This window comes from Pantherophis guttatus, chromosome 14 (assembly GCF_059756535.1).
Source record: "Pantherophis guttatus breed Tessera chromosome 14, ASM5975653v1, whole genome shotgun sequence".
Classification (NCBI taxonomy): Eukaryota; Metazoa; Chordata; class Lepidosauria; order Squamata; family Colubridae; genus Pantherophis; species Pantherophis guttatus.
In genome coordinates, this window is record NC_142076.1 from 21,930,631 (window position 1) to 21,947,960 (window position 17,330).

The 17,330-nt window shown below is 51.6% G+C and overlaps 1 protein-coding gene across 2 annotated transcripts in view; it reads left to right on the forward strand.

Moving 5' to 3' along the window:
* The first annotated feature begins 7,104 nt into the window (after positions 1–7,104).
* The window catches only part of LLGL1 (LLGL scribble cell polarity complex component 1), a 33,761-nt gene continuing 23,535 nt past the window's right edge, over positions 7,105–17,330 (forward strand). Inside the window, exons 1-2 of one of the 2 annotated variants that reach the window (XM_034441515.3) lie at positions 7,105–7,483; positions 16,586–16,683. In XM_034441515.3, coding sequence (XP_034297406.3) covers positions 7,301–7,483; positions 16,586–16,683 — 281 coding nt within the window. In that variant the 5' untranslated portion in view covers positions 7,105–7,300. The remainder of the gene's footprint in view (positions 7,484–16,585; positions 16,684–17,330) is intronic. The other variant, XM_034441514.3, reaches the window with a different exon arrangement.

The following is a 17,330-nucleotide window of genomic DNA, read 5'->3' on the forward strand; positions in this document are numbered from 1 at the left end:
AAAGGAAGTGAACAACGGGAGGATGTGCAACAGCAATTGTGCAAATCAAGAAGAAACTTAGGAGCATTTTTGCTTTGCACCCCCCAGAAAGAGTTCCACTCTTAGTCCTAGGTAGCCTTAAAGCTGTGATGGGGAAAATGTGACTGTTGATAGGATGATGAAGGCTGGACTCAATAGCCCAAATTGGCAGGAAGCAATTTTCTGAATTGCCACCATGAAACGTGGAAGGGAAAGGCAAATCCTTTTTCTCCACTAGTGCCAGGCTCTTGGGGAGGGGGGAATCTGGCATCCCACAGTGGCTGAGCCTCCAGACAATGGAGGGCAGAGAGGGGCAGATGAGAATCCTGCCCCTGTGACTAATACAATTAATTCTGCAGGAAAAGCAAAGCTGTCGCTATATTTAACTTGCCAAAGAAAGTTTATTTACAGAACTATTTCTATTCCGCCTTTGGTCCCCAACCAGATGTCCCTTTTATCTTTATCTTTGTTTGGTGAGAGTACAGTATACCAGTATTTCACAACCTTCTCCCGGTCCCTTCTATGGTGCTGGCAGCCTCTTAGAAATCATTTTTTAAAAAGTTTGAAATTTTAACCTGGGCAAGCACAGCACAGCCCATCCTTACATTTACAGAGTGCCAGTTTTCTGATTCCGTTCACCCCTTCCTGGCACATTTCTCCCTGGGGGGACAGGATGCATCTCACCCACGCAGGTGCCCTTCCCCACCTGGTCCCTGGTCTTCTGCCAACGTGGCCTCTCTCCAAATTAGGTCTTGAAGGTGCCTGGCTATTAGGGATGGCATGGGTCTCCTCGGAGTAAAGCCACACATGACTGGGGGGGGGGGGGGCTGTTCTTTTCAACAGGGGAGGCCCACTGCTTCTCTCAGACTGGGCCCCCTCTCCCCACCATTCTGCCCTGCTTACGCCAGGCACCCGTGCCCTAGGAAATCTTTGCCATCCAAAGCAGAGGCGCACAGAGGAACAATTGTCAGCCAGCATCTCCCAGCTGCAGAGGAACAAACGTCGCTTTGACACGTGCAGCTGAAGCTACCGAGGCAAAGCTAACAGGCTGGACCTCTTAAGCCCCCTCAGAGCAGCATCATTGGATGTGAGTTTGCCCCTTTCAGTGGCTCCTGAACTCGGTTTAAGGATAAACAATCAGAATAGAGCTGGGAGGGACCTTGAGGTCTTGTAGTCCAGCCCCCTGCTCATGCAGGAGAGCCTATATCATTTCAGACAGGTGACTGTCCAGTCTCTTCTTAAAAACCTCCAGTGATGAAGCACCCACAACTTCTGGTGGCAAGCAGTTCCACTGGTTGATTGTCCTCACTTGTTAGGAAGTTTCTCCTTAATTCCAGGTTGCTTCTCTCCTTGATAAGTTTCCATCCGTTGTTTCTTGTCTTGCCTTAATGAAATAAAATAAACCCAGGATAGGTTTGTTCCTAAGAATGTCTGTAGAGATCTGGGCAAGAAAAACAAAGGGGTACGTGACTCAGTGCCTCTGTGTGCCCACCGCCTCTTGCAAGGAGCAAGACGGTTGATGTGTCCCTCTCAACATCTGACAGCCAGCTGCAGCCACAGAAATGCAGCTCAGGTCCTGTCTGCTCTCTCTGGCTGCAGAAGTCTATCTGTTGTCCCGCCACACTCTGCATTATTTCTCCGTTATTTCTTTTAGAAACGTCTGCATTCACTGGGGGCTCAGCCTGCCCTTCCACCAGGAGCCCCACTGTAGCCCCCGTGTAAGGGTCCGTCTCCCACTGTATCCCTGCAGCCACCACATGGGAAGCACAATGAGTGGAGGGGCCCTACTTCTACTCCAGGAGGGTCCAACCTGGGTAACTTTAAGGAGAGGAAGAAGGAAGGGGAAAGAAGAGTAGGAGAGAGGGTAAGAAGGGGAGGAAGAAGAGAGGAGAGGGGAAAGAGGAGAGGAAGTAGAAAAGGAAAGGAGAGGAGGAATGAGGAAAGTAGAAAGAAAAGAGGAGAAAGAAGGGAAGAGAAAAAGGAAAGGGTGTAAAACGAAGGAAATGGTAAAAGAGCAGACCCGAACAATTTATTAATTAGCTAATAGAAGTTAAAGAATAAGATGAATGAACAATGAATAAGGATGGATAAAAGACTGTACATTTAAATATGTTGATGAAAAATAAAAAAAAAATTCAAAAAAAAAAAAAAAAAGACCTTGAAGACGTTCAAAGTTACAGCGGCACTGAAAAGTGACTTATGGCCAGTCCTCGTACTTACAACCGTCCGCAGCATCCTTACACACACACGTGATCAGAATTCAGGCATTTGGCAACAGGCATTCTGAATTTACAACATTTGGGACATCCCAGTGTCGTCATCATTTGTGATCTTTTCCCAATTAAGCACAATTGACGCTCACAAATACCCTCTCTAGTGCTACTCTCTTTCCTTCTAGCTTCTTTACCTCCTTGGGTTCCTCTCTAGAAACGGCTACCTTGAGGTAGACTGCATGGGGATGTGGAGGCTTTGTTCAAGTGCATCAACTAGCCTCAAGAAGCCTGCAAATTTGCAGCTGGGTTTCCTGCTTTTTGTGGCACGGGGTCTTAGCTGGGTCCTTGATGCCTTGATATGCTCCTAAACAGCAGCACCCCTGTTTTCTTCCATCCACGCCACAATCCCATCCTCCGTCACAAGCTCTGAGTACCAGCCCTTCCCGGCAGGTCACTGTCCTCATGACACACGCACTCGAGGCCGTTTGTTCCCCTCCGCGGCGACTTCAATGCCGTGTTGACACTCTCCAAACTGTTGACTGGAGAGCCGCATGGCACTGAATCATACGCAAGAGGCTTGTTTTGTACCCAGAACTGCACATCTGGTTGGGTGGGTGGGTGGGAGGTGGGTTCAAGGAAGGGAAATAGTCGAAGTAAGCAGACGTTGGCCAGGGAGAAAAAACAGACCTGGGTAAACAGGAGCCGGAAGCAAACTCAGGCTGCAATCTGCTGGTTTTGCAACAGTGTGAAAATCTGGAACGATGCTGGCTTGCTTCAACATCCGTGGCATCTTCTCTGACTTTTTAAATGCGGTATTTTAGGGGTGCAGATGTATTGGCTGCTTGTCCTACCTTTGCCTGACTCCCAGCAAAAGGGGGGGGGTTTGCATCATTGGGAGACAAGAGCCAAAGGCAGACACACAAACACAAAAAAAAGCTTTAAAAACTCCTGCGCTTTCTACTTCCTTGCCTCACATCCCTGCTCCCACTGTCTTTTCCGCAGGAACGGCTCCTCACATTCCAGACGAGGGTTCCAAGATGGCCTTCCTTGCTTGCGCAACTGGCAGCCGGCTGGATCTCCAGCTGAAGCATGTTGTTGTTGTCGAACTGGTTGCCTGTAAATCTGGCCCAGGGAATGAATCATCCCTTCCCCAGCTCGTTAGCTGCTCGGTTAATTGCAAACAGCCCTTGTTTTTGAAGGGACTTGGGGAGGGGGATTTGGCAGAGGGGAGCCTTATATGAGGGTTGGGCAACTATATCAACTTTAGGACCCATGGACTTCAATTCCCAGAATTCCCAGCTGTGCCTTATATGGTACCCCAGAGCCTCAGTTTCCCCTGTTAAAGTTCTTGGTCTTTGGGTGCACAAGGCAAGCCCAAGACGAGAACAACAAACCACACGACACCCCACAGCACAAAACCACACATCCAGCTCTTCCTTTTCCATCCTGCCAAATAAAACCAAGCTGGCTTATCTTAAATATCAAATAAAGAGCCCAACTCATGTTCTTGGCGAGGCCTCGTTAACACCAATGGGACAGAAGGTAGCGACTTTCCTGATGCAGCTTTCTGGGGGGGGGGTGTTCAGTCATCCTCCACGCACACGAAGCTGCCTGTTAATGAATCCAGATGTTGGACAACTCACCCAGTCTTGTCAACTCTCTCCCCAGCCCCACTCAGCCCTGGCGTGCCAGGGACACCAATTGTGTTTGCTCAACTCGCCAAGCCACAGTTTATTGAACCCAGCACAGTTAGCAGGATTCACACAGCCTGCTAAGCCAGAAGTAAACCTGGTTGGAAGCTCAGGGTGTTGTGTGACTTCAGCCCTAAAGGTGGGATGCTTACTTGGGCTGCTGCAGAAATCAAAGAAGGTAAATGATATTTCCGTGTCCAATGCTTGCTACTTTCTTCATAGAGTCAGTTTGCAACTAGCCAGTCAGACAGTCAGCCTCTCTGCCCTTCTCATCAGCATGTGTGAAACAATTCTCCCTAGTTTTCAAACAATCACATCCTTCCTAGGAAGCCAAGATGCTATCCTGTTCTAGACCTTTGACTACAATAACTTACACTATTACAAAGTGAATCCCACGGAAGAGCATCCCTCTTATTCCTAAGCCTCCCCTGTAATTTACTAGGCTTACAAAGAGATGATTTACACCAGGTGTAGATGTGGCCTGTTGGAAAGAACCAAGCACCAGATGCTCCCTTGTCTGCAAAGGCAAATGTTCCTAATTATACTTTTTCCACTGCAGTGCAATTTAAATTCCTGCCCTTCGAATGGTGGCTCTTCTGGTGCCAAGGTCCCAGAGAAGGAAGCCAGAGCAATGTTTGAAAGAGCAGAGTAGCTTCCACAACCTGGGAATGTCATCCTTGGTTTAGTGAATCCAGGATAGAAGATGGTCAGTAGAAGAGACTGGAAGAATGTGGAAATACGTTGGGAACAAGAAGAAGGAATCTGGTTCAACAGATGTGCAACATGACAGCATCTGGAAAATGGGAGTAGATATGAGATGAAGTTTAACAACAGCGGATTAAAAGTTTGGAAACCTAAGTAATGGTTATATTTGCAAATGATCCAATACTCCAGCATTTCACAAGTAGATTGTGTGATGTGCTTATTACATATTCTGGGTCATATCAAGTTTGCCCAAAGTCTTGAAGCCATGATGGCCACTTGGAAAACTGGCTCTTTAATTTATTATTTATATTTATATATATTTCATATTTCCAAACAGCCCATCTCTTTCTCAAAGAGGGGCTCTTTAAATTAGGCATTCATTTGCCAAATTCCTCTAAGCTCGCTCATCTTCAGGAGCCTTAAAAGCACAAAGAGGCAGAAAAAATGTTTGATAAAGCCTTCCGCTTCTAACCAGAGAGAAAAAGTGGGGGGGGGGGGAAAGGATCATCAGTGTTTGCAGTCACAGATCACATGGGAAGGAAACGAAATGCCTACAGGTTTTGTGGGGAAGAAAAATCAGCTGTGCCAAGGCGTGGGGAATTAATCAAAGGAAATCGCCCCTGGCTGAACCTGTTTTCCACTTGTGGCCGAGATCCTTTAAAGGTAAACTCTGGTTGTTTGAAGGAAAACTGGCTTGCCCAGCCAAAAAATGAATCTAGCTAGTTAAATGAAGACAACTATGGACAGCTGCCAATTCATTACGCTGATGTGTTTCCTCTGGAAAGCTAAAGCAGAATTTTTCTGCCATCCATGTTGGCTAGTCCAGCGTAAAACCTGGCCAGCCAGGAAACTCCAATTCCCTCCCACTTTCTCACCCTCTAGAAACAGACCGGATCAGGGACAGTTTTATTCTCAGGCCCCTAAACATCCACATGTCGGACTAAAAGAAAATTGAATCCTGCAAATTTCATTTTGGCCGGCTGTTTTTTGGAATGCCTCTCCAACCAGAAGAGACCACTCCAACTTGCTAGTTTGACGGAAGACGTGTGGTGCGGTGCCAGAATGAAACCAACCCACATTATGACTAAGTGCTCTGTGGGAATTGGAGGATGGAGGCTGCAGCCATGTTTTGAGATGTTACTGGAAGGCCCTACACATTCTTTGCTCCCACGTAGAAGCCTTTTAATTTTGCCACATTCCTTTTTTCTTACAGCGTAATGATGCTTTACAGTACTTGTAAATAGGCACTGGGAACTTCAGCGGGGGATTACTGGGAAATTAAAAAAGGACTACAGGATGCAGTCTTGGTGGACTTCAACTCCCAGAATTCCCCACCCAGCATGGGGAGTTCTGAGACTTGGTCCACCCATCTTAAAGATGCCAAAATTGAGACACTCTGGACTAGAGACTTAATATCCGGAGTGGATCCGCCCAAAAAGGAATGTATGTCCCATCTTTCACTTAATACACACAAACCTTTGACCCCAGGTCCCTCCCAACCTCGGGAGTCTTTTTTCTAAAGGACACCAGCGAGGAGGGGGCCTCCGCCCAGCTGACAACCTGCCGTCCCGATCCTCCCTTAGGAGCCCAGAGCAACGGCCTCTCCCGCGAGGCATCCATCCAGATGTGCGGCTGGCAAAGGAAGCAACTTCGCCGCCGCCGCTGCCCTTGCAGGGTCTCCTCCAGGAGATGCTCCGGGGAAGTTTGCCTTCGAGCAGCTTCTCCTGGGAAGCCCACCCGGGCAGTTGGGAGACTTCGTAACGTTTCGCAGGGGCGCAGTTCCCCGGGAGGCTCAGCCACCGGTCCCCGTTTCCCAGCTGGTCGTGCCAGTAAGAAGCGCACCGAAAACAAAACTCTCATTGGGGGAAGCGCGCCCCAAGCCCGCAGAGGGAAGGGAGGTTCGGGGGTCCTGCGCCCACTTTCTCCAAGGAGTCTCCGCGCCTGGTCGCTGCCTGCTTCCCGCAGAGCCAGCTGGGAGACGGCCCGGGCAGGCAAGGCTGCGCGGGGGGCAGCCCAGAGGCGGAGGACAGGATCCGCGGGGGCTCCGGGAGAAAACGGCTTTAGGCATCCTTGCTGCTCTCTGGGTTTGGTTTGGTTGTTTGCTTCAGACGTTTCACAGCCCAGCTAAGTAACACCATCAGCCTAGCATGGTGTTCCCAAGTTGGGTCATGAAACCTCTGCAAGGAAACCACCAAGGACCCCCCAGTCCTCCTCCTCCACTCTGCAATCCCCGCTCCCTCCTAGCACTGACGAGGCTACCCAGTTGGGTCCCGAAACGTCTGCAGGCAACCCCCCCCCCCTTGAGAGCGCCCCCAGGACCCCCCCGGTCAACCCTGCGCTACGAAGCGCCTCCTTTTGAAGACTACATTTCCCGGCAGGCGGCGGGAGCGCAGCACAAGGCACAGCTGGAAAGGAGGGGCGGGGCGGGAGCACCTCCCTCCTCCTCCTCCTCCCCCCCTCCCCGCTCGCCTGCTACTCCGGCGGGGCGCGCGCTCGTCGGCAGCCTATTGTCTGGCCGGGGTCTCGCCTCCCGCGGGGCGCGCTGATTGGCTGGGCCGGCCTCCCTCGCCCCCCTCCCCAGCGGCAGGAGCCCCCCGCCCAGCCGCCGCCGCCGCCGCGCCTTTTTCTGCTGCTCCCGCGACCGGGGCGCATCTGCGCTCCTCGCCCTGCTGGATGCGGAGGGCGCCGCCGCCGCCGCCGCTGCTGCTGCATGGGGGAAGCGCCGCCGCCCCCCCCGCCTGGCCGCCTCGCCCCTCGCCCGCGCCCCTCGGCAAGATGATGAAGTTTCGCTTCCGCCGCCAGGGCCACGACCCCCAGCGGGAGAAGCTCAAGCAGGACATCTACGCCTTCAACAAGGTGCCCCCCCACCCAGCCCCCCCGCCCCGGCCCCCCTGCCACGCGCCCCCTCGGCCCCGCCGGCCCGGGGAAGCGGAGGGGGCTGGGGGTCTCCGCACATCTGGGGGGCGCCCGGTGGAAGCAGGAGGGAGGGGAGGGGGCGGCGGGCAGGGTCCTGTCGGCTGTTGGCCTGTTTTAGGGGTCCTCGGGCTGGAATTGGGGACGGTCCAACTCGGGCTCTTCTTTCCCTCCGCCTTCGGGGCTTCGGAAAAATGGGGAGGGGGCGAGAGAAGCCGGGCCTTTCCTCGGGGGTGGGGATCGCCCTGTTGGGCGCGAGGGGCTTGGGGAGGGGGGCAGAGAGGAGAGAGCTGAACTAGCCCACCCTTCCCCCCCCCAAAAAAAGAGGAGGGGGAGGCAGTTTGGAGAAGGAGAGTTAAATTCTGCGTCCCCAGGAAGAAGGGGGCGCCGGGGAGAAGACCCCCCCCAACTGCCCCTTTGGCATGTGCTTGTCCGCCCTCCCCCATTGTTTGCATCTGGGGCTGCCCCTCCCTCCTGGCAGGGTGGAGAGCCCAACGGAGGGGGCGCTGAGACGGGCAGGGTCCTCTCAGGGTGGGCTGGGGGGCTTCAAAGGAAGGGAAAGGAGAGCCCGGCAGGCACCGGACCCGGGGAGGGGCTGGGGGGGCAGCAGCTGCTGCTCCAGGAGGAGGGAGTCCCCAGCCCAGCCTCGGTTGGCTTTGTGTGCCTGGCTTCTTCCCCCGTCAAGGAAGCTTCGGAGCGCCTTGCGTGTACCTGCCTTTTCCCCTCTCCCAGTTCCCTCCCTTCCCACGCTCGCTCCCAGCAAAGGTGTCTCTTTCTCTCGCTCTCTCGTCCGGGGAGGGGTTGCTGGAAGCTCCTTCGGTCGTTTTTAACACCTCCTCGGTTGCTCCTCCGTAGGCAACTTTGACCGGGGATGATGTTCTCCGGAGCCCCAAAACTCAGCCTCCCTCTGGCTCTGGACCCCCCCCTCCAACCCCGTCCCCCTTTTGCACACACACACACAAGTCACACTATTACTGCTTTCCAAGCTGGCTGCTCTGGTGCCTCCCTGCTCTTTTCAGCCCCTCTGGGCCAGAGAGGGAGGCTGGGTGTCCATTGTGAGGCTGTGGAGTTCTCTCCCCCCCCACTCCACTTCCACACCTCCCCCTCCCCTTTCCTGGGCCATCTGCAGCCCTCCCACCCCCTCCCCACCCTCCTTTTCAGCTCCTTCCTCCTTGGAGTGAATGGAAGCAATAAAAAATCTGCAACTGTAGATGTGGGAAGGCCTTTGACAAGAATGAAGAGGCTTCTTCTGTCTTAAAACGTTCAGTGTGCAGAGGAGATGTTTGGGCAGGGTGAGGAGATGCTTCTCGGGCCCCCAAATAGCTCATTCCTCCTCCTCCTCCTCTGAGGAGTTTTAAAGCGGTTTTTTTTTTTTTGGTTACAAGACAAGGTTTTGTTTTCAGCTTATTGGTGCAAACCAATTGGGCTGTCACTGGTGATGGACTTGGAAATGTAAAAAATAAAAAAAATCATACCAAGAAAAGCAGCTTCTGTTCACCCCCGCCCCTAGTCACAATAGTTTGGCCACTTTGTCCAGAATTTGGAGCATTTTGGGAGGGGGGGGCTGGGAAGCATCCATTCCCTTTGGAACTCCCTCCTGTTTGTAGCCTCTGTTTTGCAAAGGGTGGGTGCTCAAGAGCGGGACCAAACCTTGCTGGAGGTTTAGGAGACCCCCTCGCCATTTAGCCTCCCCCTCCCCCCATTGTGATGGGCTTCAGAGCGCCTAGAGAGCTTCAGGTTGGGGTTGCTGATTTGGGCAGAGCTAGTTCTGATTTTCAGGAGGCTAATAGCCCAGGTTGGCACTTTAAGGAATCAGCCAGGATTCCTGGTTTGTTGCTTGAACAGCTCTTCTGGTTTAAAGAGAAAAGCCACGCTGTCTGGGCCAAGATTTCATTTCGGGGGAGGACATTAGATAATACACTGCCTGGGCTGGGTTCAAACATGATAGCCAAAAAGATTTATTTCCATTGCTGGCAGTTTTCTTTCCCCTCTCGGAATAGTTCCGCCCCCTTTACAGTTTTTCATTCTTTACTTTTGTGTTCTTTCTTGCTCTGCTGTTAACATTCTGGCGGCCTCCTAAAATGAGCTGTTCCAAGGTCTGCGTGGTGGGAGGGAAGAGTTGGGGGGGGGATGACAGGCGCTAACGAAATCCAAACTGTATCTTGGATACCTCGGCTGCTGTGTTTGCTCCAGACAAACAGCCTGCTTTGCTTTGGGTCAAATTCGGGGCTGACCAAAAATATGGACTTGCATTAAGCCCACATCTCCTTGGGAATAGCCGGCTGCTATTCCTCCTCTCCAACCCCACCCCAGTAATGTTGCTGGAGGAATATTGTGATTTCGTCTCTCCTTTCTTCGATAGGGTAGAAACCGAGTTAGGCATAAGCCTTGATATGGCTTGCATGCAGGGCAGGAAACTCAAAACTGATGTTTGTTGGTTACCCACCCATCTGGGATCTAATTCCCTTCTTCCCTCAGTCCTGCTGCTATTTTTTCTTGGGTCACAGCAGTTGTGCTTACATGCAGCTGTGCATTTTATTTTCATGCATTTTAATCCTGTCCTTTTTCCTGGTGTGCTCTCTGGGCTTGTCTTCCTCCTTTCTCTTCCCCTGTTGGGAATCCTCGCAACATCCCTGCAGGGTAGGCTGTGGCAGCAGCGGTTGTTCCAAGATCACCCATCCAGAGTTCCTTCAACAGTGAAGAGGGCAGCATATACATTTAATAAATAAGAAACAATGAATGAGCTTTGAGCCTGAGGAGGAGTTGAGCTGATGTCTTGCTTGTGTCACCTCGCCTGGAATGCATAATTGGGGAGGTTCCAGATATATTTGCACCCCAAGACACCCATGTACGATGCAATCTCAAGGGAAGCTGGCGTGCTTGTCCCTTGCAGCAGGGCAAAAAAAATGAAATGATCTGCCAGCTGAGTTTCCCATTTTGCAGCCATCCTCGGTCTTCGAGTCCCCCCCCCCCCAAAATCACCATTGGCAAGGCCAGCCTCTTCCGGTGTCTCTGCCTGGCATGTTGCAACATGGAAGGGCTGGAAAAGATTCCCTCCTTGCTCGGGAGTTGAATGTTGCCTGTGCTTGACAGCGGTACAGCCAGTACGAAGAATTGGGAGCGGGGGGGGGGGAGGAAGCGGCGTGATTGATCCCATTTCTTGGTATGATGGTTTTGAACTTTGCCAGGCAGCCTGTTGATCTCGGCCCGGCTTGCTCTGTGATCCCACCAGAGGCACGTGGGGCTTCGGCAAACACAGCAGGCGCATGGCCCCTTCGCGGGTCACCAAAGGCTCCCCTGGGACCTTCCTGGATAAGAGGATGGTGACATGCCCTGGAAGCACCTCCCTGGCTGGGTTCAGCAACCCATGGTTCCCGGCTAAACTGGGACTGGGTGGTTTGGGGTTCAGCAGGTGACAGGGAAACCCAGACAGCGTTAAGACACTGCAGGGAGTCCTTGACTTATGACCGCGACCGGGAGCAGCATTTCCGTCGCTATTCCGTTGAGTTACGCCTGATATTCCAACCTGTTTTACCACGGTGTTAAGGGAACCGTTGCCCTTGTTAAGGGGATCCGGCTTCCCCCATTGGCTGCTTGTGGGGGTTGGGTGGGTGGGAAAGTCGCAAATGTCCGGCAGGGACCCTTTGGTCACTGCAACCATCCTGCCCTGGATTTTGACCAGCTGACCCCGGGGATGCCGCCAAGTTCGAAGGCTGATTGTAAATGACCTTTTTCAGTCCTTTTGTAACTTTGAATGGTTGCTAAACGTTTGAGGATTGCTGGTTTTCTTTGTTCTTTGTTTAAAGTTGTATCTAAAAAAGGTTAACTCACAGCAACTGGACCAAAACTTATTAAACTGAGGCGTTTTCTTTACTCATCCAAGGGGCTCATTGGTCAACCTGGAATGTTGGTTAGGCAAAGTGTCAGGGAGTCCTTTGAATGGACTAATTCTTGCCATAGCGACTGCAAGGGTTTCTTCCCAGAAATGTTGAGATACTTTTGGCCTGGATGTTTCTTCATTTCCATGCAGAGGCAGCAAGTTGTATCAGCTGAGGACTTTTGGGCTGTTGACCTGAGATTAGTTTATTTTGTGATGCCGGATATTGACTAACCAGGTTCTCCCATCGCGAGACAGTCCTGTTTGACTTTATCCGGAAGCCAATCGACTACCTTCAGCAAAGTTGGTTTTAAAATGATGCTTGTCCCCTCCTTCGGTTGAAAATCCACACATAGACTTCTGGGGACTCAAGCCCCTAGTCCTCATGGTAGTACAAAAAGGCAGCAACACGCCGCCAAGTCCCTGTTTCTTCCCTCTCTGAGCTAAAGTTGAAAACTGAGCAACCAGACGGCCACAGTGGTGCCGAGCAGATGGCGAACGTGAGACGTTTTCTCCGCTGTGCTGTTCTTGTGTATCCATGGAGTTCATAGCAGAAGACAGACGTCAGACTTTTAATCGCTCCCCCGTTCAGAAGACAATCCAAAGGTTTCTCCTGGTTGCAGGAACGGCTGCCAAGTGTGTGAGGCCTCGAGTAGGATTAGCCAGGAGATGTAGTGCTATTCGCAGGCTCCGTGGGAAGATCTGGGTGTAACTCTGGGGGGGGGAACGGGACGTTATTAAATTTATGTCAGGGATGCACACTGGACGCAGCTAATAGAGTTTGGGACTCTGTGTCTGCTTGACGAGATGCTGGGGAAGAACAGAGTCTCTTTTCCTACTCCAGTTTTCCTTTACAAAAAGGAAAAGTCTTTGGGAATGGATATTCCAGGATAAAAATGTTCCTCCTTTTCCCCTCTCCGTCTATCAATACTTTACATTGGGGTTTCCCAACCTTGGTGACTTTAAGACGGATGGACTTCAACTCCCAGAATCCCCCAGCTAGGTGTTTTTGGACACGAGTCTTCCCACGTTTGCCTAGCAGAGGGACTGAAAATGCAGGTGTCTGTTTCACGGGAGGCTCAGTGCGGGCAGCCTGCCAGGCAGAGGGCAGATACATGGCAAGGAGGGGCAGAGCTCGGCTGCTCTCAGTTGTGTGTGTGTGTGTGTGTGTGTGTGTGTGTGTGTGTGTGTGTGTGTGTATGCCAGGGGCTGTCTTGAGTTCTCCAGTAGAGTGCTTGGGAGCAAGATGTCTCTTTCCTTTGATGGTTGAGAAGGTCCTTCTGCACAAACATGATCCCTTTATGGAGAGGAGAGGAGAGAGTTCTGGATCTCCCCATTTCTTGAGGACCAGATGCTTTTTTCTCTGATGCTGGACTGGCTGCATGCAACTTTCCAGATGTTTCTCCCTCGCCACTCCCTGCCTTCCTTTCTGTTGGGGCTGTTGGTGGGAACTGTAGAGCCAGAACATCTGGAGACGTCAGATTCAGTGGAGGTGGCCTCTTTCTCGCCTTTTCCTACCGGCTGTGCAAGGGCTGAGGGGCAAAACTCGGTTTTTGCAAGGGGGAAGAGATCCTGACTTGAGCAAGCTTGGCCGGAGGGGAGTCCAGCAGCAGGGGCAGTTTATCTGACTGGAAATGGGAAGAGTGCCACTGGAACGCTCCCTCCAAGGATGGTGAACCTGAATGTGTCAAAAATGTACAAGGAGGCCTTTTCTGAGATAAGTCAGCTGAAGGAAGGCAGGACAGCTTCTCCTTCTGAACTGGGCCAGTCTTACCAGGTCAGCAAGGAAGTCGCTCTTCACCAGTCCTGGAGGTGGTGAAGCTCCTCCTAAGATCTTATCTGCAGGGCCATCATCTTCCCTGCTCATCATCAAGGTGGGATCTGGGAAGGGAAATATGCACTGGGGTTGACTCTTGACTCAACCCACGTTTGACTATTAGGCTCTCAGCGTGGATGGATGGTAGGTAGGCGTATCTCCGGTGTGGCAATGAGAGTGGGCACGACTTCCCTATCTGGCCTTCGCCACCCATTTGGCTGCCTCTTTGCTACGGCAGGATCCCCAGTCCCAAGGGAAGTGCCTGAAGCTGGCATGGCCACTGCAGAGACCCGCATGGATGCTTCTGGCATATTTCCTACCGCTGCTCTTCTATTCTCCTGCTCCCTTCTTACAAGGATCGTCTCTCTTTCTCGCTCGTAGATTTTGCTTCAGGATGCAGAAGTCTGTTGGTGCAATCTTGATTGCAGGAAGCGTTTTAGCTGGCTACGGTCCTCTCCCCACCTTTGCAGGAAATGCAGTGCACCTTTTACCAAATTGCAAGATGATTTACTGTGCGCTGCGCTGTCTCCTCACACTTCTCTCCTGCAGGGACCAAAACACAGATAAGCAAAGGGTTTTTGATGCCTTCCTGCTTCTGAAAAAAGACCAGGTTGCAAGGAAGGAGAAGGAAAACGGCCTTTGTTGCAGACTTTGATAGCTGCCCCTCGGCTAGGTCCTTTTTTAAGCCCACCTGCACGAGGATCAGAACGAGGTCCAAACTTGTCCATTCAATTGAATTCTTACTTAATTGCTTGGGCTCCTCAGTTAGACCTTTGCCTCGAAAGTCTGGAACTAGGCCAGGCGGAGATTTCTAGAGCCCTCTTGCTACTTCAAGGGCGGACATTGTACATTGGATGCCGAATACTATGGGAAATGTGCCGTCCCTAGAAGGCCTGGACTGAAGGGACTTCAGGAAGTTTTGCTGAGTGGTTATGAGCAGTTCTTTAGGGGAAGGAAGGAAGGAAGGAAAGGAAGGGAGGGAGATGGGAGGAAGGGCCGGAGAGTGGATGGATGGATGGATAGAAGAAAAAAGAGTGGGTGGATGAAAGGAAGGAAGAAGGGGGAGGGAGGGAATGTCTTTAAAAGGTGTGTACAAAAACTTTTGGACTTCCTCAACTGGTCTCCAGTGACCTTGCAGTTTTCATAAATAAATTCCATCAATGAAGATAATCTCGCCTCACCCAGCTTGAATCCCTAAATGTTCCTATTCTTTTAAACTAAGGGGTGGATCGAAATTGGTCCTGGTTCCAGATCTCCTCCTCCTCCTCCTCCTCCTCCACCCTGTGATCTGGGGAGGTTGGAGGCCCTTTACTTCAAACCTGCCAGTGATGGGGGGAAGTTCCCTGTTCTGCTGCTGGAGACCCCTGGCCAGGATGTTCCCCCAACTGTGCTTCTCATAGGGGTCCCTGTGTGGTCTCCTGAGGTGGGAAGAAAGGGGGCTGGGGCTGACCAGGGAGAGGAAGTGGGAAGCTTTTTGCTGGAGGGCTCTTTAAGAGCTGTCTCTCTTTCTCCCTGCCAACTATTCACTCGCATTGACCCTGCTGCGCCTGGGAGAAGCGAAGTTGGAATTGGCTGAAAAGATTCATTTGTCCGTCCACTTCTGCAGGGCTGGGCTGAATGGATTCTCCGGGGAGCGGGAGGGAGGGAGGGAGCTTGGACGTTGCTCTGGGCCAGCTCTTGATTAATCAATTCTTTCTTTTGCAGTGGGCTCTACCCCACCTCCTTGCGTGGGCTGCCTTGGCTTCCTTGACTCATTAGCAGAGTTGTCGGTCAGGCTGAAAGACCACCGGCCTCTTTGGACCGGTTCAGAGAACATCGGACCGAGCCTGGTCATTACAGGAGGCTGCAGCCCATTCAAAGCTCAGCCTCCCTGACTTTTCAGCCAGTTGTGAATAGAATAGAATAGAAATAGCATAGCATAGCATAGCATAGATTTTTTAATTGGCCAAGTGTGATTGGACACACAAGGAATTTGTCTTTGGTGCATGAGCTCTCAGTGTACATAAAAGAAAAGATACATTTGTCAAGAATCATAAGGTACAACACTTAATGATAGTCATAAGCATAAGCAATCAGATCATATTAGGAAACAGTGCAGGAATAAAAAAGATGGAGGGTCTTTTTTTCTCTCTCTCTCCATCGCTTGATTTGCAAGCCCGGAAAATCTTCAGCAGTTGCATTTCTGTCTCTGTGGCTTGATAGAAATAAAGATGGTAGGTATAAGTAAAACACAGCTTGGCCTTCTCAACGTCTTTGAGTCAGGAAAACAAAGCACTTGGCAACTTGGAAGAGAAGGAATCTTTCTTCCAGAGTTCTTCTTCCTCTCTCTAAAATTGGTACATGCTGCAAACGGTCTAAAAATGGCTCTGGCCGGAGGCTTGTTGTCTGAAAGGGAGAGATGGAAAGGGCAAAGAGAACAAAATTGCTGTATCTAAACTAGGATTCTTCAACCCAAGTTGGGAGTAGCAACTCTCGGGGTTCTTAAATTACAGCTGCAGGTTGAGATGATGGAGAATTAACCAGCCGAAGTTTCAGTGGGGCTCTGGCAGCCTCCCCGAAATCTCGGGCTGAAAGCTGGTGAGATATTCCTCCTGAAAGCTGGTGAGATATTCCTCCTCCACGGAGGACAAAGCACGCTGCAGTTTATGGCCCTTTTTCAGGGTCTGCAAGACCAACACGCTGTTTGTTCTGCAGCTACTTCTCTGTTATGTTGAATGGCAGCTGGGCTGGATGGTTGGAGGACAAGGGTGGGCTTTGGCTCAGATGGGGAAGGAGCAGGAAGAGGAAGAAGGGAATTGGAGGGCGCAGATTGGGGGTTTCATGAGAGCCCCTTCCTCCTTTCTCTCTGTGACTCAACTGGCAGAGCCTTGATAACATGATACGTTCTTGAGACTCAGAAATTGGAAACCTGCTTGGACCAAAGCAACGTGGCTTCCTGGCTTGTGGGATTCTGTAGCTGAGATCTCTTTGACCGGGAATGAACTTTGGGGGTGACTGATCTGAGAACGATCTAGCTCAGAGGTGTCAAACTCGATTTCATTGAGGGCCGCATCAGGGTTGTGTTTGACTGCAACTCTCTGCCAGCGAAAACGGAGCTCGGGAGGGCCGCTGGCAGAGGCACTGAGAGCCAGTACTTCGCTGTTTCCAGGGTGGCCTCACGGGCCAGATCTAACCACCCCATGGGCTGGATTTGGCCCCTGGACCTTGAGTTTGACACCCCTGATCTAACTGGAACCAAGTTTGAAAAGCTTCTGCATTTCCTGGGCCTGCCAATCTTGGAAAGCATGCCCATCAACCTCCTCCTGCTTTGATGGCCCTCCCACCCAATTCTCTCTTCTCTTTCATCTTCCAGATGGTGGAGCATGGCTTTCCCAACCAGCCCAGCTCCTTGGCCTTTGACCCCAAGCTGCGCATTATGGCCATCGGAACCAAATCGGGAGCAGTCAAAATGTATCCTTCTTGGCATGGCAACGGCGGCCTTTCTGGGCATGGAGTTCTGGCAGAAGGCGACGATGGAGGTCTCCACGAAGTCTGCGGCAGGGTTTGGACACCACGCGGGAGTTGGGAAAGGACCACCAGTCCTCGGGGGATGGGATCGGGGGTGGGTTCTTGCTGGGTGAGGACTTGTGTGTTGGCGTCTGCAGTGTGTCTCCTGAGAATTACAAGCACAGCATGTTCCAAACGGGGGTTCCCCAATTTGAGAGTCTCCAAAGATGTTGGCATTGCAACTTCCAATGTGATTGGGAATTGGGGAATTAAAGTGCCATCTTGGGGACGGCTGACTGGAGTATTTGGTTAGAAAACGGGACTTCCCGGTTTGAAGCTTTGGTGATGATGGTCCCCACAAAAGTACAGATAGTCCTTGACTTACGACCACAATTGAGCCCAAAATTCTTGTCGCTAAGCAAGACATTTGTAAATTTTGCCCCGTTTTATGACCTCCCTTGTTATCCACGCTAAGTGAATCACTGCAGTTGTTAAATTAGTCCCCCGGTGGTTAAGTGAATCTGGCTTCCCCGTTGACTTTGCATGTCGGGAGGTCGCAAAAAGGGATCGTGTGACCCGCGGGGGACGCTGCAAACAGTCATAAATATGAA